We start from the raw sequence: 23,656 nt of genomic DNA, 5'->3' as shown, positions 1-23,656 counted from the left end.
GGAAAGTCATCTTGGGGCCTGGGATGGGGGTGAGGGAGGAGGTGTGGGGGGCAAGTGTAGCACTTCCTGCGGTTGCAGGGGAAGGTGCTGGGTGTGGTGGGGTTGTTACATTGATGACTGTAACGGCACCGCCTCTTGCTCCCCAGAGGAGCTCGAACAGTTCATCTACTTCACCAACACCTTCCAGCCGAACCTCAAGTTCACCTGGGCCATCTCCAACACATCCCTCACCTTCCTGGGCGCCTCAGTCTCCATCTCAGGTAACCAGCTCGAAACTGATGCCCATTTCAAGCCCACCAACTCCCACAGCTACCTAGAATACACCTCCTCCCACCCACCCTCCTGCAAAAATTCCATCCCCTACTCCCAATTCCACCATCTCTGCCCCTAGGATGAGGCATTCCACTCCCGCACATCCCAGATGTCCACGTTCTTCAAAGACCGCAACTTTCCCCCCTGCAGTGGTCGAGAACGCCCTTGACCGCATTTCCCACAACACATCCCTCACACCTCACCCCCGCCACAACCGCCCAAAGAGGATCCCCCTCGTTCTCACATTCCACCCCACCAACCTCTGGATACAACGCATCATCCGCTGACACTTCCGCCATCTACAATCTGATGCCACCACCCAAGACATTTTTCCATCCCCACCCTTGTCCGCCTTCCGGAGAGACCACTCTCTTAGCGACTCCCTTGTCCGCTCCACACTCCCCTCCAACCCCACCACACCCGGCACCTTCCCCTGCATCCGCAGGAAGTGCTACACTTGCCCCCCACACCTCCTCCCTCACCCCCATCCCAGGCCCCAAGATGACTTTCCATATTAAGCAGATATTCACCTGCATATCTGCCAATGTGGTATACTGTATCCACTGTACCCGGTGTGGCTTCCTCCACATCGGGGAAACCAAGCAGAGGCTTGGGGACTGCTTTGCAGAACACATCCGCTCGGTTCACAATAAACAACTGCACCTCCCAGTCGCGAACCATTTTAACTCCCCCTCCCATTCGTCGGACAACATGCCCATCATGGGCCTCCTGCAGTACCACCATGATGCCACCCGAAGGTTGCAGGAACAGCAACTCATATTCTGCTTGGGAACCCTGCAGCCCAATGGTATCAATGTGGACTTCACAAGCATCAAAATCTCCCCTTCCCCCACTGCATCCCAAAACCAGCCCAGCTCGTCCCCTCCCCTCACTGCATCCCAAAACCAGACCAGCATGTCCCCACCTCCCTAACCTGTTCTTCCTCTCACCTATCCCTTTCTCCAACCTCAAGTCGCACCTCCATTTCCCACCTACTAACCTCATCCTGCCTCCTTGACCTGTCCGTATTCCCTGGACTGGCCTATCCCCTCCCTACCTCCCCACCTATACTCTCCTCTCCATCTTCGGTCCGCCTCCCCCTCTATCCCTATTTATTCCAGTTCCCTTTCCCCATCCCCCTCTCTGATGAAGGGTCTAGGCCCGAAACATCAGCTTTTGTGCTCCTGAGAGACTGCTTGGCCTGCTGTGTTCATCCAGCTCCACACTTTGTTATTTAATATCACTAAGTAGGCATTTTAGACAAATAATGAGAAATTAAATAAATATTAGCTCTAGCAAGGATAATAAGACGGTATCAAACATGCTCTCTTGCAATAATACACCAATGGGGAAAAGATCCACAAACCTGAAGACCCGAAACTAGACACAGAAACTTGAATGGAAAATCTCCACCTGCATCATGATAAAATACTATAAAATGATGCTGTCCTATGAAGGCACACGGATACTTTGAGATTTAGATGATACTTCTTCAAGCCTTGCAGTTTGTGATACAGTAGATATTGAAATTCAAACACAAAAAAGTCTGGGTTGGTGGTCATCCTCAAAACAATTCAAAATTATAATTCCATGTGGCAACTGTTCTTGTCCCCCTTAACCTCTATCCTTCAACCACCAGTCTAACCTATTCTTAACATTCAAGTGATTTATTTGAATCCTGATGTCCAGTGTTGCAATTAACAGGCTCACAGTTCTCTCCGTAAGGTTTCTTCTTCTCCCACTCCTAACCACTCTGCATTTAATGTTGTACAGATATTCATCAATCACTGAGTGAGCTTCTTTTTCCAGTCACATTTTTCCATTTATTATTTTTGTCGTATAGATATTGAGCAATTTACTCTCTAATCTTTCTGCTTGGGAACATATCTGCAGTCATCTATTCAAAATGCGTCATTTAACTTTGAAGTCAGATTTTATTTAACATTTTCTGTTTGCAGTTTACCAAGGAAAAGTCGTTAGTTGATAAACATACATTTTGAACTGATTATTTTGAAACTATAATCTTTTTCGGGGTACAACTGATAGACGAAATTTGCATGATTAACAATTCATTTGTGGCTAGTTTTCCTCATTCTTCTATCACCTCCCTTGTAAATTCCTTTAATAAATATCACATAATGCAATCAAATATGGTATCAATATTCCCACAACTCAATTTTGACTGAAATAGTTCTTAATAAATAATATTTTAAACTATGAATCATCAGATTTACCATCTCCTTGGTATTGTTACAGCTGCCCAGAAAATGGCTGGCAGCTAAGCCGTTTCTCTCACCCGAAAGAATATAACTGACATCTGGTAAACAGAATTAAAAGCCTGCTCCAGCAATTAAGACATAGCGGCACCTTTCAGAAAAGGTCTTTCTGAGGCAAAAGGGAGCCTTGCACAAATGACATCTGCAAGAAGATTTGTTAGAGACAGTTTGATAAGAAATGTCCAAAGAGAGAGAGTTTGAAGAACTGCAACAAACATTTAAGTGGAAAGTAAACTCCTGCAATAACAAACACAGATGAACTAATGGGATAGTGGTTCACAAAAAAACCCCTCAAAGAACAAACAAGTTCATTAAATTACAGAAGTGATTGATTCTAGTCTCAGTAATGAAAGAATGCTGGCCCATTAGGTGAACAGAGTTAGGACAAGGGATGTAAATCATCCCAGAAGACAGTCAACCTAGCTCATCATGTGAAAATAGCAGATAATGGCATTTTGCAGCAAGTATTTGTTTCTTTGAAATTATTCACAATATTAAGAAATAGACTTGCGTCAAAGATTCTTCAGATATTCAGAGACAGATTTCAACATTTATAAATACACATGTATAACAAAATACAAAGATCACTGAAAGCATCAAGGGAAATGATTCAAGTACAGATGTGAAAGTTAATTAGTCTTGGGAAGCTTTCCTTTATCACTAAAAGAATGCCTCGTTCACGTTGTAAGAAACTAATTAATCACAATTCATTAGCTAACCAGTGCTAACAGTAGTGATCGAGACAAAACTTTACATATAACTAAGTTTATAAAGAAATTAATATTACAAATGTTACAGTAATAAGAATCAACTGTCTTTTTATAATTAGGACAGTGGAAAAAGATAACAGGAGTAACAGAATTTGATAGAGGTAGCAAATGAATACAATGAACAACAGAATTCAAGCAGTCCTTAGAGATAAGCGAGTCTGGGACATGGCCGAAGGACTATAGCCAGTAACCTGAAATGCAAATTAATAGAATGCTTGGAAAGATCCCAAGGCCTAGTGATTATAATGTCTGTTAAATATCATGAGATTAGGGAACCTAGGGCTGTCCACAGGAGTGGACATCATTGATTAGGTGTTTCACAGAATTGCAGTTGTATAGAATAAGGCAAAGGGCACAGTGACACATTTAGTGTTACAATAATCTCGTAGAATGTACAAAAATATTGTATCTCACTGTTTAAACCAAAGCGCCACTGACCTCTCTTCCAACATGAGCTAAAGATTAAGGGGATAACTGGTGTCCTCACCTCAAGGACAGACTCAGGGTAGAGGCGGGAGTCCGTGGCCCTTGACCTGCGTTATCTGGTGACTGCTTGAATAAAGTGTGCAACATGCCTGAATTCTGCCTGCCTTCTGTATCTTTGTTCTTGGTTGGGGGTTTTGTTTCTACAGGTATACTGTTTGGTTTATTAAGCATAAATTTACTTGAAAGTAGGCAATAATAACCAACTATTTCTGCTCAGTGGAAGGAATTTTCAGTTTCAGAAGGTACAAGTTAAGAACAAAATATAATTTTTTTTCTAAGATAATAAAGTGTGAAGATGGATGAACACAGCAGGTCAAGCAGCATCTCAGGAGCACAAAAGCTGTTTCGGGCCTAGACCCTTCATCAGAGAGGGGGAAAAATTTTTTTCTGTTCATTTGTGGGATGTGGGCATCGCTGGCTGGCCAGCATTTCTTGTCCATCCAGAGGTGCCCTTGAGAAGGTGGTGCTGAACTGCCTCTTCAGCCTCTGCAGTCCATCTGCTGTAGGTTGACCCACAATGCTATTAGGGAGGGAATTCCAGAATTTTGACCCAGTGACAGTGAAGGAATGGCAATATACTTCCAAGTCAAGGGGAACTTGGAGGTGATGGTGTTCCCATCTGTCTGCAGCCACTGTCCTTCTAAACAGAAGTGAGTGTGGGTTTGGAAGGTGCTATCTGAGGATCTTTGATGAATTTCTGCAGTGCATCTTGTAGATAGTACATACTGCTGTTACTGAACATCAGTGGTGGAGGGAGTGGATGCAGTGCCAATCATCCGGGCTGCTTTTCCTAGATGGTGTCAAGCTTCTTGAGTTTGTTGGGGTTGCACTCATCCAGGTAAGTGGGGAGTATTCCATAACACACCTGATTTGTGTCTTGTAGATGGTGGACAGGCTTTCAGGAGTCAGGAGGTAAGTTATTCGCTGCAGTATTCCCAGATTCTGGCCTGCTCTTCCAGTCACTGTGTTTATGTGGTGAGTCCGGTTAAATCTCTGGTCAATGATAATACCCAGGGTGTTGATAGCAGGGGATTCAGTGAACACCACTGAATGTAAAGGAATGGTGGTTAGATTGACTCTTATTCAAGATGGTCATATCCAGGCATTTGTCTGGCACGAACGTCACTTGCCAGTCCATTCCTGGATATTGTCTAGATCTGGTTGAATTTGAACATGGACTACTTCTGCATCTGACGGATTCGTGAATAGTGCTGAACATTGTGCAACTCATTGGCGAACATCCCCACTTCAGATCTTATGATAGAGGAAGGTCATTGATGAAGCAGCTGAAGATCGTTGGGCTGAGGACACTGACCTGAGGAACTTCTGCAGAGATGCCCTGGAGTTGAGACGATTGACCTCCGACGACCACGACCATCTTCCTCTGTGTCAGTTATGACGCCAACCACTGGACCGTTTGCCTTCAATACCCATTGATTCCAGTTTTGCAAGGGCTCCACGATGCCACACTCAGTTGAATGCAGCCTTGATATCAAGGGCTGTTATTCTCACCTGACCTGCAGAATTCAGCTCTTTTGTCCATGCTTGAGCCAAAGCTGCAACAAGATCCAGACCCAAGTGGCCCTGGTGGAACCCAAACTGGGCATCACCGAGCAGTTTATTTCTGACCAGGTGCTGCTTGATAGCATTGTTGATGACATCTTCCATCACTTTTTGATGATTCAGAGTAGACAAATGGAGCAGTAATTGGCTGGTATGGATTTGTCCTGCTTTTTGTATATAGGACACATTTGGGCAATGTTCCACATTGTCGGCTAGATACCAGTGTTGTAACTGTACTGGAACAGCTTGGCTCAGGGAATAGCAAGTTCTGGAGCACAAGTCTTCAGTACTATTGCCAGAACGTTGTCAGGGTCCGCAGCCTTTGCAGTATTCAATGTTTCCAACCATTTCTTGATATCACGTGGATTGAATTGAATTAGCTGAAGACTGGTATCTGCAATGCAGGGGATCACTGGAGGCCAAGATGGATCATCCACTCGGCACTTTTGGTTGAAGACTGCAGTGAATGCTTCAGCCTCATCTTTTGCACTGATGAGCTGGGCTCTTCCATCATTGAGAATAGGGACATTTGTGGAACCTCCTCCTCCAGTAAGTTGTTTAATCATCCACCACCATTCACAACTGGATGTGGCAAGACTGCAGAGGTTAGATCTGATCCGTTGGTTGTGGGATTGCTTAGCTCTGTCTATTACTTACTGCTTTTACTGTTTGGCATGCAAGCAGTCCTGTTTGGTGGCTTGATCAGATTGACACCTCATCTTCAGACATATCTGGTGCTGCTCCTGGTACACCCTCCTGCACTTTGCATTGAACCAGGGTTGATCCCTGGCTTGACGGCAATGGTTGAGTGGGGGTTATGCCGGGCCATGAGGTTATGGACTGCGCTGGAGTACAATTCTGCTGCTGTTGAAGGCCCACAGTGTCTCATGAATGCCCAAGCTTGAGTTGATAGATCTGTGTTAAGTTTGTCCCATAACACAATGGAAGTTATGCTCAATGTGAAGATGGGACGTCGTCTCCACAAGGACTGCGAGATGGTCATTCTTACTGACACTGTCATGGACAGATGCAACTGCAGCTGGCAGATTAGGTAAGGATAAGGTCAAGTTTGTTTTTTGCTCTTGTTATTACCCTCACCACCTGCTGCAGACTCAGGCTAGCATCTATGTCCTTCAGACCAATCAGCTTGATCAGTTTATTTCAACGGAACCATTTGTTGTTTCTATCTCGTTAGTTTTTATTTTGTTACATCTATTAAACTGATCTAATGCCAAAAGACTGGAACAGGGATTTGTGTCAACTCAAAAAGCATAAACACCTGAACCCAAGCAATACCAGCTGTGATGACATAAGAAAGCACAAGGTAGAAAGCTCCTAACCATCCTAGAAAACTCCAGTTACATTGATGAACACAATGTATATTTAAAAACAGGCCATTGACCATAATGCTAGTCAGCTAAGTAAATTTCTGTCTTCATGTCTTCTCATTTTCCCCAGCTGAAGGCACTGGAAACTACAAGGCTGTCTGACAATATCACAATAGTATCACTGAAGACTTTTGCCCCAGAACGAGCTACATGCCTAATCAAACAGTTCTGCTACTGTCACAACACTGGCATCTACCCAATGATGTGGAAAACTGCCTCGTATATCCTATTCTCAAAAGGCAAGATAAATCCAATCCAGTGCCATCACTAAGCTTTTGATCATTGGCTAAGTGACAGAAGGTGATATCTACAGCTCTTAGCAGCAATATTACAGCAATAACCAAGGCCAATGCCTCTAATCCCCTTATTAGATGCCTTGCCCAGACATTGCAAAAAGAGCAGAACACAAGAGGTGAAGTGGGAGTGACTGCCCTTGACATCATGCCAGGATTTGACTAACTATGGCACACCACAAAGTCAAGTAAAATCACAGTAAATGGGAATTATTGAAGCGCAGTGGTCATACCATATACATGATGCAAGACAGCAACTTGCAAAGAGTCCTTCGACAGCACCTTACAAATCCATAACCTCTACCACAATGGCAGCAGTTGTATGGGAGCACTGCCACATACAAGTTCTCCTCGAAGCCACGCACAATCCTGACCTGGAACTAAATCACCATTCTTTCACTGTTGTTGAATTAAAATCCTGGAATTTGTATGCTGACCTAACAGTGGTTCAAATAGACAGCTCCACACCAGTTTAGGGCAATTACAGACAGGTAACAAATTGTCAACACTGCATGAAAACATACTGAAAATATTACAGTTAATGCTTCTGGACACACTCAGAAAATGCACTTGTATATATCTTCCAAAATGTGCTAATTTGATAAGCCCACGTCAAATGAAAATTGAGGTCTCAAATGAATACTCTTTGCCTTTTCTATGAGCTTATTTCCAGCACTGATATAAGCTACCAGAACACAGATATGAACTATATCTTAAATCCTTCTCTACATCTTATTTCTACCCAAAAAGCATCCACTGCTTATTTAGCTCTTGTTGTATGCTGTTGTGTAATTGAAGTGACTTCACCCTTAATTGTTAAAGCATACAGAAAAGAATTAGGAGCAGGACTAGGGCATTAGACCCCCCGAGCTGGCTCTGGCATTAATTAAGACCAAGGTTGATCTCATTATGGCCTTAATTCCATGCTCTTGCTTGTCCCCTACACACACTTATAAGCTCAGCCTTGAGTATGTTCAATGATCCAGCCTTCAGTGTTCTCTGGAGTAAGAAAATTTCAATGATTAATGCACCCTCAAAGAGGAATTTCCTCATCTCCATCTTAAATTTTTTTCTGAAGCTGTGTCCCCTAGGCTATCCTCCCACCCTTTCATTTTCCTACCCTTCCTTTAGAGCTTCTAACTTTTTATGTTTAGTTCACAATTTTAATTCATTAAAAATTTGAAATTTGGATTTGAACAATAATCTTGAAACCACTGCTAATTGCCTGAAAAACCCATCTGATTCACTAATGTACTTTGGCGAAGCAATTACTATCCTTACCTAGTCTGGCCTACATGTCACTCGAACGACACAAAGTGGTTGACTCTCAGTCTGGCCAATTAGGGATAGGCAGTAAATAGTGGGTGAGTCAGCGACACCCAATTCTCACGAATGAATAACAAAAAAAGCAAACCTGCAATCTTGTTTCAGCAAGACTGAGGCCATTCTCTTCAAATTGAAGTCATTAAATTTATTGTCTCGAATCATAATTGAAACATAGAAGATCCCAAGGGTAGTTGACTAAGTGGATGTTGAAAGAATCTTTCTTCTTCTCGGAGAATCAAGAACTGAAAGTTATAGTTTAAAAATAAAGGGTTGTCCACTTAAGATATCAATGAGGGTTGAGTGTCTTTGAAATTCCCTTCCTCAAAAGGCAGTGGATGCAAAACTTTTTTATTCACTCATTCATGGAACATGGTCAGGGCTGTCTGGCCAGCATTTATTACCTCCTCCTAAATGCCTTTGAGAAGGTGGTGGGAAGCTGTCTTCTCAAACTGCTGCAGTCTACATACTGTTGGTTGGCCCACAATGTCCTTCAGGAGGGAATCCCAGGATTTCGACCGGAGCAACAGTGAAAGTGCAATAAAAGAACTTGATCTATTTTCAAGTCCAGGTGTGGAAATTGGAGGGAAACCTGCAAGTGGTGGTGCTCTCAGCTATCTATTTCCTTTGAGCTTCTAGATGGACATGGGTGTGGACTTCGAAGGTGCTGCATAAGGACCTCTGCTGAATTTATTCAGTGCATCCTATTGATAATGCATTCTGCAGTTACTGACAATTAGCAGTGGAGGATTTGGCTGCTTGTGGACGTAGGGCCAATCAAATCACTTGCTTTCTCCTGGATGCTGTTAAGCTTCCTGAGTAATGATGGAACTGTACCCATCCAGGCAAATGGACGTATTTCATCATACTCCTGACTTGTGCCTTGTGCATGGCGGACAGGCTTTAAGGATTCAAGAGGTGAGCTATTTGCTGCAGCATTCCAATACCTGCCCTGTTCTTTTATGTGGCGAGTCCAGTTGAGTTTCTGATCAATGGTAACCCCAGGATATTGATAGTGGGGTATTCAGTGATGGTAACATTAAAAGTCAAGGTGCAGTGGTTACATCATCTCTTCTTGGGGATGGCCAGTGCCCGTCAATTGTATGGCATGAATGCTAATTGCCACTCACCATGCCAAGCCCACATGTTGTTCAGATTTTGTGTATTTGAACGTAGACTGATGCAGAATCTGAGGAGGCGCAAATACTGCTGACAACTGTGTTTCATTGGCAAACATCTCCACTTTTGACCCGATGATGGATGGGAAATCATTGATTAAGCAGCTGAAGGTGGTTGGGCTTAGGACACCAGCGGGAGGAACTCCTGCAGAGTTGAGATGACTGACCTCCAACATCTACAACCATCTTCCTACGTACCAGATATGACACCAACCAGCAGAAACTTTTCCCTCCGTTTCCCAATAAATCCAGTTTTGCTATGATTCCTTGATGCCATATTGAATGCAGCCTTGATATCTCGGGCTGTCACTCTCACTTCACTTCTTGAATTCAACTACTTTGTCTATGTTTGAACTAAGGCTGTAATGAGGTCAGGACTGAGTTTCAGTGTCAGAACACTCTCCAGGCATCACTGAGCAGGTTACTGTTGAGTAGATACTGCTTGACAGTACTGTTGATCACAACTTCCATCACTTTACTGATGATCGAGAGTAGACTGAAGGGTTGATAATTTGGTGGGTTGAATTTGTCCTGCTTTTTCTGTAGAGGACATTCCTGTGCAATTGTTAACATCGTCAGATTGAAGCCCATGTTGTAACACTATTGCAAGAGCCTGACTAGGGGAGCAGAAAGTTCTGTAGCACAAGTCTTCAGTACTATTGACAGAATGTTGTTAGGGTGCAGAGTCTTTGCAGTATCCAATGCCTCCAATCATTACTTGGTATCACACGCAGTGAATCAAGTTGGCTGAAGACTAGTACCTGTAATGCTGGGGATCACTGGGGGAGGCCAAGACGGATCATCAACTTGACACTTCTGCTTTCAGATTGCTGTCAACGTTTCAGCCTTATCTTTTGCATTTGTGTGTTGGGCTCTTCCGTAGTTGAGGATGAGGATATTTGTGGAGCCTTCCCTTCCAGTGAATTGTTTAACTGTCTAACCCCTATTTGCGACTGGAAACAACAGGACTACACAGCCTATATGTGATCTGTTGTTTGTAGGATCACTTAGCTCTGTCTCTCACTTTCCTCTTGTGTTTTCTGGCATGCAAGTAGTCATACATGGTTCATGCATCAGGTTGGCACTTCATTTTTAAGGGTGCCTGATGCTGCTCCTCCTGTGCAGCGGTGGAGATGAGGAGACATTTTTCACCCAAAAAATTCATTACCAAGGAAGTAGTTGATGCCACAACACTGAACGAATTCAAGAGGCAACTGGATATAGGACTCAGGGCGGATGGGATCAAAGGATGTTCTATGTTACAGGGAGAAAACAGGATTAGTCTATTGAGTTGGATGATCAGCCATGATCGTGAAGAATAGCAGAGCAGACTTGAATGGCTGAATGGCCTCCTCCTCCTATCGTCTATGTTTCCTAGCATGCTCTCCTGCAGTCTTTATTGAACAGGACTGATCCCCTGGCTTGATGGTTGTGGAGGAGTGGGGGATCTACTGGTTTTGAGGTTGCAGATTGTGCTGCAGTACAATTCTGCTGCAGTCAATTGACCACAGTGCCTCATAGATGCCCAGACTTGAATTGCTAGATCTGTTCAAAGTCTGTCCCAATTAGCACAGTGATTTGCAACACAACATTATGGAAGGTATTCTCATTGTAAAAGAGGGACTTTGTCTCCATAAGGACTGTGCAGTGGTTACTTTTACCTACAGCCCACTTGTCAATTAATCAGCATTCACCTCTCATGCTGTATAAATGTTGGTTTTCCCTCAAATTGGCATTTTTGTGATTTTTCTTTCTGATGAGTGCAAGACAAGAGGCTTCACACAAAATGTACCTTTTTGGCAATAGTAAATATGTATTTATTAGTACCACTGTAGCAAACAATCTTATATACCATATTTTAATCTGTATGTTTCATGTATTTTATCAACAGCTCATACTGATCTACTCTGTCATTGGTTTAATGCATATAAAGAATAATGTGCAGGGAGGAAAGCTGCACAGTGGTAATGCTTCTGGATTAGTAATCTGGAGGCCCAAACTCATGACCTGGGGACACAAGTTTAAATTTCAATACAGCAACTCAAACTGAAGTACAATTAATCATTTTGTCATTAAAAGTTAGTTTCAGTTCCACTAACCATGAAACTTTTATAAATTATTGTTAAACAACACCATCAATGTGCAAGGGGCTTCCATCATAGGTATTACTCATCCCACAAAAGATGCTTTAAACTTCAAAACAAAAGGATGTCTATAATATGCAACAATATTATGGTATGGATAGGGTAGTTCTGTAGTGAACTAGCAAGCTACATTGACTGAATTATTTCTTCAAATATGGTATGCCAGCCGCCAATTTTGATGTCTCGTTACCCTCCCGATTATGGGAGTCAGCCCTATTTTATATGCCCACCCAACAAGAATGTACCCATCAGAAGTACAAGAAATTCAGCCAGAGGTCGGGTCTGCAATTGAGGTCAGACCCATAACAAAATGGATCTGAACATGGGACAAACAATTACTCCTTTATAACGGTACTTCTAAAAAATGGCAGTGTTTTTTCATCATATGGTAACAAAAAGTATTACCTGTAAAGCGCAATTCATCATTCTCACTGTGTAGTCAAATTGCTGGTGATCCAGTATTGCCCGATTTTGTTGAACATGCAAGCTTAGCTCCTGTATGAGACATTGACGAGCCACTCGACCCTTTAAGGCACGCAATGCAGCTGGAAGGGTCTAGCAAAGCAAACAAAATAATTGAAAATGTAAACTCTACAGTAAAATCCTTTGAGTACTGCATGACTGCTGTGAATGAATATTTTGTCATTACAATGCCAAAATCTACCACTATTTGAGGATTTTACTTCAGAGCACAGTACACTGTTTGTAGGAACTCTGCCCATATGGGAAGTAGTTTGTTGCACCTTCACTTCTGTATCTCCCTTCGGGATTTTCCAGACTGATTAACAATTGCATTGAGTCATATGAACACTCCTGGACAACTGAAACTCTGGGGGTTTAGCCCTTTGCGCTTCTGGTTAATAGGCAGAAGTGCTACAACTGAGCCACCCACTCTAGATAGTGTCATCATAAAATTGAACCATTTCCCAAAATTACTTCTGAGAAACCTCCTGTTTATGTATTTTACATATGATAGGATATGAATATAAATTGATTAGTAATGTAGTCTCTGTTTTGTAGATACAGTAAAATGGTCACAATTTCATAATACAATCCTGCAGCATTAGGTGATAAAAGAAAGCTGATTGAGAACATTTTTACGCTAACACACTCAGCTTAGGCATAAAAGTTCCCAATGTTAACTTCTACCTGTTTGTTGTCACAAGTCACTGAGGCAACACAGAGGAAATTAAGCTCTGGTGTTCCCAGAGGTAATATCAAAAATTAATTTTTTTCAAAGAAACATGCAAAATCACTCAACTACCTGATTTTCAGATCCTTGGTGGTCTCTGTACTTAACAAGAAATCAGTTCATTGCAGATTATTAGATTCTGGCTATAGCAAAACAATTAAACCAAATGAAAGCAGTTTTACAAATTGAAACTCTAAACCCATTTATAAATTCCCCTTAAACTGACAAATGTAAGCAGAAAAAAAACACAAAGAAAAGAGAGCATTGGGGAGAAGCTAGAAAAACAGTTCTATAATCTTTGCTCCCAAGAACTGTCGGGTTGATTATTGTGACCTGAAGGTTTCTCCTTGACGTTCCTTTTCCCAAAAGCAAGAGGCACAAGGTGACTGCTTCACTTATGAGAAGTATCAGACTTATCCTATTCAAAGTCATTACATGCAGCATCTGCCAAGGGAAAAATAAACCGGTTTTCCTCAGGTTTAAAGTGGCTTACTGCATAGTACCGAGTGTAATTTTTTGGCTACTGCAGATCAGTTGCTTTCTCTGCTGCTATGAATTGCTTCTGTCTGTCTTGCTCACATCCCAAGGTGTTCAGCTAATTGACAATCACCAAGTTGTTGGCAGGCAGATGACTTTTGTCACTGATAATCGGTCTTGAGTATACAAACCAGCCAATTTTACTGGCAAACCAACTCATTGGTCCACATCATCTGCACACTGCTAAAACCCACAGCTAAGTAAAAAAGGTTCATGAGAGGTATTAAAAGACACTACAAATGCAGTGAGTGATTTGGTATTCTGAATTATATATTTGTTATATTGCCTTTTAAAGTACTTTTCTTTAAATAAACATAAGTGTTGCATAATCCTTGCATGTGTGCTCTGTAGAACTAGAGTAGCCAAAATGAGGATGTGATCGATATTTGAGTTGTTACACTCATTATATTTTACTAATAAGATTTTTATTCATTTTGTTTCAGTAATATTCAAAAAAACCAAAAACAAAAAAAGGCGATTTTTAAAAATCTGACTTTTTCAAAAAATGAGCTTTTAAGATTCTAAAAGTGAGCGGCTGAGTTTTTTTAATTCTAAATTCAGAAGTTAGAAAAGTCTCCCCCAATGCACCACACAACCAGCCCAGCTCTTCCCCCCCAACCCACTACATCCCAAAACCAGTCCAACCTGTCTCTGCCTCCCTAACCGGTTCTTCCTCTCACCCATCCCTTCCTCCCACCCCAAGCCGCACCCCCATCTACCTACTAACCTCATCCCACCTCCTTGACCTGTCCGTCTTCCCTGGACTGACCTATCCCCTCCCTACCTCCCCACCTATACTCTCTCCACCTATCTTCTTTACTCTCCATCTTCGGTCCGCCTCCCCCTCTCTCCCTATTTATTCCAGTTCGCTCTCCCCATCCCCCTCTCTGATGAAGGGTCTAGGCCCGAAACGTCAGCTTTTGTGCTCCTGAGATGCTGCTTGGCCTGCTGTGTTCATCTAGCCTCACATTTTATTATCTTGGAATTCTCCAGCATCTGCAGTTCCCATTATCTCAGTTAGAAAAGTCTGTATGTTTTACAGGGATTTTTTTCACATTGCAAAGATTTTTCTTAGGCTTTTTTAAAAAAACATTGGAAATTCATTTTTCAAAAACCGAACAGTGTTTTTTAAAAATAACGAGTTGTGTTTTGATGCAGGAATATCCACTACAGACTTCTGAACTACCTTCAGTTTTTGGAACTGTAGAAGTCTCTGATGAAAATGGAAGGGCCACTTGGAATGATTCTTATATTAGGCAGCGTTTGACAGGATTTAATAGAATTATTGTTATAGGGAACTTTCCTGTCAGGGGCATAGGCAGGTGATTCTGTGGCAGTGAGTGTAAACTTAGGATGGTTTGTTGCCTTCTTGGTGCTAGGATTAAGGATGTCTCTAAACATTTCAAGCATATTGTCAAAGGTGAGATTAAGAAGCAAGAAATTGTTATACACATTGGTAGGAATCACATTTTAAGGGAAATGATTAAAGCAGTACAGAGTGAATTTCAGAGGTTAGGTAGAAGATTAAAAAGTAGAACCTCAAAAGTAGTAATTTCTGGTTTGCTCCCAATGCCAAATTCAAACAAGAGAAGGTGCAAAACGTTAAAGTAGATAAATCATTGGCTGAAGAGCTGATGTATTGTTGTTAGATTCAGGTTTTGGACAATTGGAATGTCTTTTGGGGCCTAAACTGGGAAGGGATAAATATGTTAGCAGGGAAATTTGCTGATTTTGTTAAGGAAGGCTTTATTCAGATTAAGAGGGTGAGTGGAGGAACTTTAATTAGCACTGTAAACAGAAGGAGTGAAGGGGATGGTTCTGAACGTGAGCAGAGCATGTCAATTAGAAAAGAAAGACAAGAGGCAGGCAGAGTATACAGTAACTCTAAAGAACTAGATAGCATTTATTTGAATGCAACAGGTCTTACAGGTTAAGGCTGATGAACTCAGGACATGTTTAAGAACATGAGATTGGGACGTCATAGCTATTACAGAAACTTGGCTGAGAGATGGACAGGACTGACAGATCAATGTTCCAGGTTTTAGATGCTATAGGAAGAATACAAAAGGAGGCAAGAAAGTGCGGGGGATGGGAGTGGGGGTGGGGGTGGGGGTGGCATTTTTGTTTAAGGAACAATTATTACTGTAACTAGGAAGATATTTCTGAAAATTAATCCATTGAAAATATATGGGCAGAAATTACAAATAAGAAAGGAAAGATCATTCTGATGGGATTGTATCGGTCCCCCAACAGGAAGAGGGAAATTGAGAACAAATATGTAGGGAGATCTCACATATATATAAGCATAATATGGTTGCAATCATGGGGGATTTTAATTTTCCAAACATTGACTAGGATGAACGTAGTGTTAAAGGTGTGGATGGCGAAGAATTTGTCAAATGTGTTCAAGAAAACTTTGTTTATCAATATGTGAATGCTCCTACTAGAGAAGAAGCAAAACTAGACCTTTTGGGCAATAAGGCAAGGCAAATGACTGAAGTTAAAAGTGGGGGAACACTTTGGGCCGAGGAATCAATTTCAAAATGACTATGGAAAAGGATAAGCCTTCCATAAAATTTGAAGTTTTTAATCGGAGTAAGGCAAATTTTAATGGTATGAGAGAAGAACGTATAAAAGTTGGTTGGAACAGACTGTTCGCAGGTAAAAGGATGTCTAACAAGTGGGAGATGTTCAAGAGTGTGATGACGAGAGTTCCAAAGCAGTTTGTTTCTGTTAGAGTGAAGGGTAAGGCTGGTAAGATTAAGGAACAATGGATGAATAAAGATATTGAGGTTCTAGTCAAGATATAGACAAGTTAGTTCAACTGAGTCTCTAAATCAATTTAAAGTGTAGAGGGGCATTCTCATGAGAGAAATCAGGAAGACAAAGGGGGAATATGAGATAGCAATGGCAGAAAAGGTTAAGGATAATTGAAGGAGATTTTATAAATACATTAAGGGCAAGACAGTAACAAGAGATGGTTGGGCCTCCAAGGTCAAGTAGGCCATCTTTGTGTTGAACCCCAGGAGATGGGAGAGGTACTAAATGAATATTTCACGTCAATTTCTTTCTCCTCAGTAAAAACTGAATCTAGAAAATGCAGAGAAATAAACTTTGATGTTTTAAAAACAGTTCACATTCCAGATGAGGAAGTTCAGGAGGCTTTAGGGAATATAAAAAGGTGGACAAATCTCCAGAACTTGATCTAATGTATACCAGAACATTGTGGGAAGTAAGGGTTGAAATTATGAGGCCCCCTGCAGAAATATTTGCATCATCCATAACTATAAATGAGGTGCGTGATGACTGGAGAGTGGCTAATGTTGCACCTTTCTTTAAGAAAGGTTGTAAGGAGAAAGGTTGTAAGGAGAAATTGGGGAACTATCGACCTGAGAGTCTGACTTCAGTTGTGGTAAATTGTTGGGGTGATTGTAAAAGATAGAATTTATGGACATTTAAAGAGGTGAAAATTGATTAGGGACAGTCAGCATGATTGTGTGAGAGGAAAATCATGTCTCACAAACTTGATTGTGTTTTTAGAGGAAGTTACCAGAAAGACTGGTGACGGAAGAGCAGTAGTTGTTGTTTATTTGGATTTTAGGAAGCCTTTGACAAGGTTCTGTATGGTAGACTAATTCGTAAAGTTAGGTCAGTGAAGGATTCAGGGTGACCTTGCTAACTGGATACATAATTAACTTAATGGCAGGAGACTGAGTAAGTGTGGAAGGTTGTATCAGAGATAATGGGAACTGTAGATGCTGGAGAATCCAAGATAATAAAATGTGAGGCTGGATGAACACAGCAGGCCAAGCAGCATCTCAGGAGCACAATAGCTGATGTTTCAGGCCTAGACCCTTCATCAGAGAGGGGGATGGAGACAGAGTTCTGGAATAAATAGAGAGAGAGGGGGAGGCAGACCAAAGATGGAGAGAAAAGAAGATAGGTGGAGAGGAGAGATAATGGGAACTGCAGATGCTGAAGAATCCAAGATAACAAAGTGTGAAGCTGGATGAACACAGCAGGCCAAGCAGCATCTCCTGAGCACAGATTGGTTTGTGTCCTCTTCTGTTTGTCATTTATCTAAATGATTTAGATGAGAATTTAGAAGGACATGGTTAGTAAGTTTGCAGACACCAAATTGGTGCCATAATAGACAGTGAAGTAGATTTTCTAAGATTACAGAGGGATCTTGATCCAACAGATCAAAGTGTTGAGAAATGGCAGAGAGAGTTCAATCTGGATAAATGAAAGGTTTTGCACTTTGTACAACAAACAAAGATAGGGCTTGTACAGTTAATGGTAAGGCCTTGGTTAGTGTTGCAGAACACAAGGATACAGGTAAATAATTCTTTGAAGCTTACATCACATGTAGACAGGGTGGTTAAAAAAGGCATTTGGTATGCTTGCCTTCATTGTTCAGTCCATTGAATAGAGGAGTTGGGAAGTCATTTGGGAGTTGAACAAGACAATGATGAGGCCTCTTCTGGAATACTGCATCCAGTTCTGGTCACCCAATTATAGGAAAGATATTATCAAACTGGCGAGAGCTCAGAAGATATTTACCAGGATGTTGCCAGGTATGGAAGGTTTCAGTTACAAAGAAAGGCTGGAGAGGCCAAGACTTTTTCCACTGGAGCTTGGAAGGCTAACAGGTGACCTGATTGAAGTTTATAAAATAATAAAAGTTACAGAGACAGTAAATGGTAGTTGTCTCTTCCCTAAGATTGTGAATTTCAAGACTAAGGGGCACATGTTTAAGGTGACAGGAGAGAGATCTAAGAAAGACCTAGGAGGCAATTTTTTTTAAAACACAGAGGATGATTTGCATATGGAATGAACTTCCTGAGGAAGTAGTGCATGTGGGTACAATTACGACATTTAAAAGACATCTGGAAAAGTACATGAATAGGAAAGGTTTGGAGGGATATGGGCCAACAGTAGGCAGGTGGGATTAGTTTAGTTTGGAATTATGTTGGGCATGGGATGATTGGATCAAAGGGTCTGTTTCCGTGCTGTATGACTGTATGACTCAATGAGAGCTGGGAGAGCAGCAGCAGTTTTCTTGTGAAGAAATTGAGCAACAGAAACATCACCTTTAGCACAATAAAGGAATGTAGTGCCAGGCACAAAAGGCCTCACAGGACTTCGTTGAAACTGACTTTCAACAAATATGAGCTGGGCAAAGTCATCATTCATTAACTGTAAAATTGTTGTTATTTGAAATATACCTTCTTATTTCCAGGAGGAACTGCACATTTTGTTTGTTTCTTTTTCGTACTTTCTGGTTGTTCAGTAAGTATTATTTTATCAACCGTTTGAAACCTTTCCAACATATTCCCATATTGAAGAAATGACAAGGTATTGTGTTACCATGCATCCCACTTGATTGGCACCAAATGCACAAGCATCCACTCCCTCCACCAGCAATGCTCAGTAGCTGCAGCATGTAAGTTCTCTAAGCTGCACCGCACAAATTCACCAAAGATTCTTAGACAGCACTTTACAGACCCATGACCACTAGCAAGTCATGGAATATACTGGAATACCAGCACCTGGTAAATCCTCTTCAAGCTGCTCACCATCCTGACTTGGGAATATATCACCATTCCTTCACTGTCATTGGGGTCAAAATCCTGAAATTCCCTCCCTAACAATATTGTGGGTCTACCTACAGTCCATGGACCGCAGAAGTTCAATTGGGCTCAACATCACCTTCTGAACAGCAACTAGAGATGGGCAATAAATGCTGGCCAGCCAATTAAACCTTCATTATATAACAGAATTAAAAGGGCATTAGGGGAAAAAGTAGCACACTCCTTCAGGCAGGGTTCTAACATTACACAACCTCTGTGGCTCTACTCTTGCAACTGCAGTTACTACGACAGTTGAGCATACAGGTGATGATGTAAAGTAGCAAAATCTTAATGAATATGAGATTCAATTAACAGTCAAGTGTCATCTGTGCCACCCATCTGCATCCACAAGCTTTTTAAAAAAATATTTCCTCCCATTATGTGTACTCATGGCTAGCAGTGTTTCATCTGGCATAACCTGGTCTTGCACATGGTGCTGTCATGCAACTCCCAGAAAACCCTGGCGCATGTTTCACAAGAATGCAAAATAGCGCAAGAGTGGCATCATAGAAGCATGGTGCATGCATAATGAGTTAAGCAGCAGAAACTTGTGTTTGGTAACTCACTAGGTAGAGTTCAAGGGGAGAAATCCTTCAAAGAACTCCTTCAAAGCCCATTTCTAATAAAAACTAGCTCTGAAAAACATTTCTTTTCAGAACGGATCAGAAATTAAGAAACGTCTTCCACAAACAGCAATTTATGCAAGACCCAATGGTAATTTTAAACAGAAATTTATAGATTTTTGTTAGCCAAAATTTTCTAGAGCATGTGGGGCAAAGGCAGGTGAGGTCTCAGGGCAACCATATTTTCATTAAATGGCAGAACATGCTTGAAGGGTTAAATGACCCACTCCTGTTCCTACTAAAAAGTAGAAAAAACATTTTTGCCTTGTTTAAAAAATTTGAAAACCTGAAACCGGAATAGCTGAGATTTCATGCTTTTAGTGGCTCATTTTCAGTGCAGTAAAGTTCACTGGCAGCAAATAAAATTAATCATGACATCAAAAGGGTACTCACATTACTCATCATTAGTGTTAACTATTATAGTAAGTTTAACTCACAGCTAATACACAAGTACATAAACTCCATGACATACAAATCAAGTAACTGGTGAGGCAGACAGAAAAAAAGTTTCCTCTGCAATGTGGAACAACTTGACAGTAACACCAGGATATCGCGCATCTGTTCCTTGCTTGAAGTTGCTTGCATCACTTTCTTATAAAAGTGATTTTAACAGCAGGTTTGAGACCAGGGCAGGACGTTCAGCCATGTAACTTGCCTACCTACCTATTCATCCTTGACCAATTTCACATTTTACATGGCAGTAGAGGCATCAGGAACCAACCTGTCCTTGGGCTTGTTGGTGTGCTTCAGTAACCAACTTCATACTTCCCTCAGACAGGGGCAGACTCCTACCATTTGAGATGCCAACAGCTTCAGTTGCATGAGCAAAGTTGGGTAAGGGAGGGTCCTCTTTTGTGGATAACTGGTTCCCATCAGAAGCATAACTGTAATGTCATCCTTTCTCTCCTATCTCTAAAACAGAATAACCCACACCATTGCCAGAGCCTACCAGCATAACCCCTGGGATGCACTGGACATAGCTTAATTTTGATCTGCTCTTAATTGGGATCCCAGCAGCAGCCACAAGGAGTTGCTGAAACATCAGACCTGCCAGCCATTTGTTGGACTATGTTCCAAGCAAGGGAATGAAGTCTCAGTTTCAAGATTGACACTTGGGTTGGCATTCAGTTGCTGAGGGACGGATGTTACTAGGGTGAGCCCGCTTACCATTGACATTTTAACCATCTCAGGGATTTCAGCACCTCAAAATCCAGCCCTTTGCTTCAGCAGCCAGCTAGCCCCTTAGGTACTTCGGATATGATCATGTGGTCAGAGGTAGGAGCGCGTGACATCAAGTGAGGAAAGTATGGAGATCCAGAAGGTAGCAATGGAGAAGTCTCAGTCTTTGCAACTGTCCAACAGATTTGAGGTTTCTGCTACTTGTGTGGACTACAGCACTCATTGGAGGAAGAATGAACAAACTGACTATGACATTATTGTACGAAGGTAGGCCAAGTGATAAGGAATATAATTTTATCAGCAGGAAGAGTAGTTGGGGTAGTTTATTTTCACTGCAACTGGGAGTTAGAATCCAGATAGCTATCTTGCTTGACCTGATGCCAGGTTCAGAACACAAGGAACTTGGGAGAGAAAGTATCCAGTTATCATGGACCTCAAGTGTACCAATGGCACAGGGAGAACTACAAAAGAGGTACTGCTAAGGAGGTCAGAACAACTAGGAACTAAATTAGAAAGCAGAATCACAAGGCTAATAATCTCTGGACTACCAAACGAGCTAAATTAGTGAAGGGTAAATAAGATCAGAACTTTTAGGACAACTCAAAGATTGGTCGGAGAGAGATATGCTTAAATGCATGGCACGCTGGCACTGTATTAGAGAAAGAGGGAATTGTGCAGTTGTCATAACATTCATCTGAAATGTTGGGACCAGCATTCTGGCAAATTGGATAAAATGGGCTGCAGAAAGAATATTGAAATGTGGCATCAAAATCTACCTTTATCCAATGCCAACAACATGTTACAAACAAGAATCACATTAAAGCTAATGGTTTATCACTCTAAGCAAAGGTTGATTTGGTAAATTGCAGCAGTCCGACTGATACCCCATCTGAGATCAGCCACTTGAACAGAGGACTAGACTTTTCCCTTGTTTTATGGCTGATCTATCCATTGGATAAACTGTCTGAACCATCAAGGCGGCTTGTAAAAGTTATTAATGGGATCACATCACCACAAAAATGTGGCTGGAGCGAGAAACATCCTTTGTATAAAGCTAAGGAACTCATTTTCTACCACATGAACATTATGAACAAACTAATGCAAAACATGGTTTGATTATTGCAGGAAATTAGGAAAGTTAAAGAATGCTATTGTTTTTCAGGAGGGAAATTGCATACAAAAGTAGGGAGGTTATATGTCAGTTATTCAGGGCACAAGTGAGACTCCATGTGGCATACTGTGCAGTTGGTCACCTTATTTAAGAATGATGTGAATACATTTGAGGAATTCAGGGAACGCTTACCAGATTTAATACCAGAAATGGGCAAGTTGTCTTATGAGAAAAGGTTGGGCAGCAAAGCTTGTATCTGCTGGGGTTTAGAAGAAAAAGAAGTGATTTGATTGAATACATAAAATCCTGAAGGGCCTTGACAGGGCAGATGGAGAAAGGATATTTCCTCTAATTTGAGAATTGAGAACCAGAAGTCATGGATTAAAAGTCAGGGGTTGCCCATTTAAAACTAAGACGAAGTGAATTTGCTACTCTCAGTTTCAAAATTGCAAAGATGGTGGAAGCAGGATCCTTGAATATTTTTAAGGCAAAAGTAGACAGATACTAGTGATGCAAGGTTATCAGGATGGGCAAGAATGTGGATTTGAAATTACAGTCAGATTAGTCGTGATCATAGAACATAGAAAAGTACAGCACAGTACAGGCCCTTCGGCCCACAGTGTTGTGCCGTGGAATATTCCTAATCCAAAATTAAAATAACCTAACCTACATTCCCCTCAATTCACTGCTGTCCATGTGCATGTCCAGCAGTCGCTTAAATGTCACTAATGACTCTGCTTCCACGACTACCACTGGTAAACTATTCCATGTGCTCACAACTCTCTGGGTGAAGAACCTCCCTCTGACGTCTCCTCTATACCTTCCTCCTGACACCTTAAAACTATGACCCCTCGTGGCAGTCAATCCTGCCCTGGGGAAAAGTCTCTGACTATCGACTCTATCTATGCCTCTCAATACCCTGTACACCTCGATCAGGTCACCTCTCTTCCTCCTTCTCTCCAGAGAGAAAAGTCCGAGCTCAGTCAACCTCTCCTCGTAAGACAAGCCCTCCAGTCCAGGCAGCATCCTGGTAAACCTCCTTTGCACCCTCTCCAAAGCCTCCACATCTTTCCTATAATAGGGTGACCAGAACTGGACATAATATTCCAAGTGTGGTCTCACCAGGGTTTTGTAGAGCTGCAGCATAACCTCGCCACTCTTAAACTCGATCCCCCTGTTAATGAGAGCCAAAACACCATATGCTTTCTTAACAACGTTATCCACCTGGGTGGCAACTCTGAGGGAGCTACGCACTTGAACACCAAGATCCCGCTGTTCCTCCACACTGCCGAGAATCCTGCCTTTAATCCTATATTGAGCATTTAAGTTCGACCTTCCAAAATGCATCACTTCGCATTTATCCAAGTTGAACTCCGTCTGCCATTTCTCAGCCCAGCTCTGCATTCTGTCAATGTCTTGCTGAAGCCTGCAATAGCCCTCGATACTATCAACGGCACCTCCGACCTTTGTGTCATCAGCAAACATACTAACCCACCCCTCAACCTCCTCATCCAAGTCATTTAATAAAACTACAAAGAGCAGAGGCCCAAGAACAGAGCCCTGCGGGACACCACTCAGCACTGACCTCCAGGCAGAATACTTACCATCTACAACCACTCTCTGCCTCCTGTCAGCCAACCAATTCTGA

General features: G+C 41.8%; 1 protein-coding gene across 6 annotated transcripts in view; it reads right to left on the bottom strand.

Annotated features, from left to right (window-relative positions):
- The window catches only part of sbf2 (SET binding factor 2), a 609,277-nt gene that overhangs the window by 199,836 nt on the left and 385,785 nt on the right, over positions 1–23,656 (bottom strand). For all 6 annotated transcript variants that reach the window (XR_009446846.1, XR_009446845.1, XR_009446847.1 and 3 more), the window contains one exon: positions 12,139–12,288. Coding sequence is in view for 3 of the 6 variants with exons in the window: in XM_059652034.1 (XP_059508017.1) it covers positions 12,139–12,288 (150 nt within the window). In the remaining 3 variants the exon portion in view is untranslated. The remainder of the gene's footprint in view (positions 1–12,138; positions 12,289–23,656) is intronic.

This window comes from Stegostoma tigrinum, chromosome 17 (assembly GCF_030684315.1).
Source record: "Stegostoma tigrinum isolate sSteTig4 chromosome 17, sSteTig4.hap1, whole genome shotgun sequence".
Taxonomy (NCBI): domain Eukaryota; kingdom Metazoa; phylum Chordata; class Chondrichthyes; order Orectolobiformes; family Stegostomatidae; genus Stegostoma; species Stegostoma tigrinum.
This window is presented reverse-complemented; position numbering and strand designations above follow the sequence as displayed.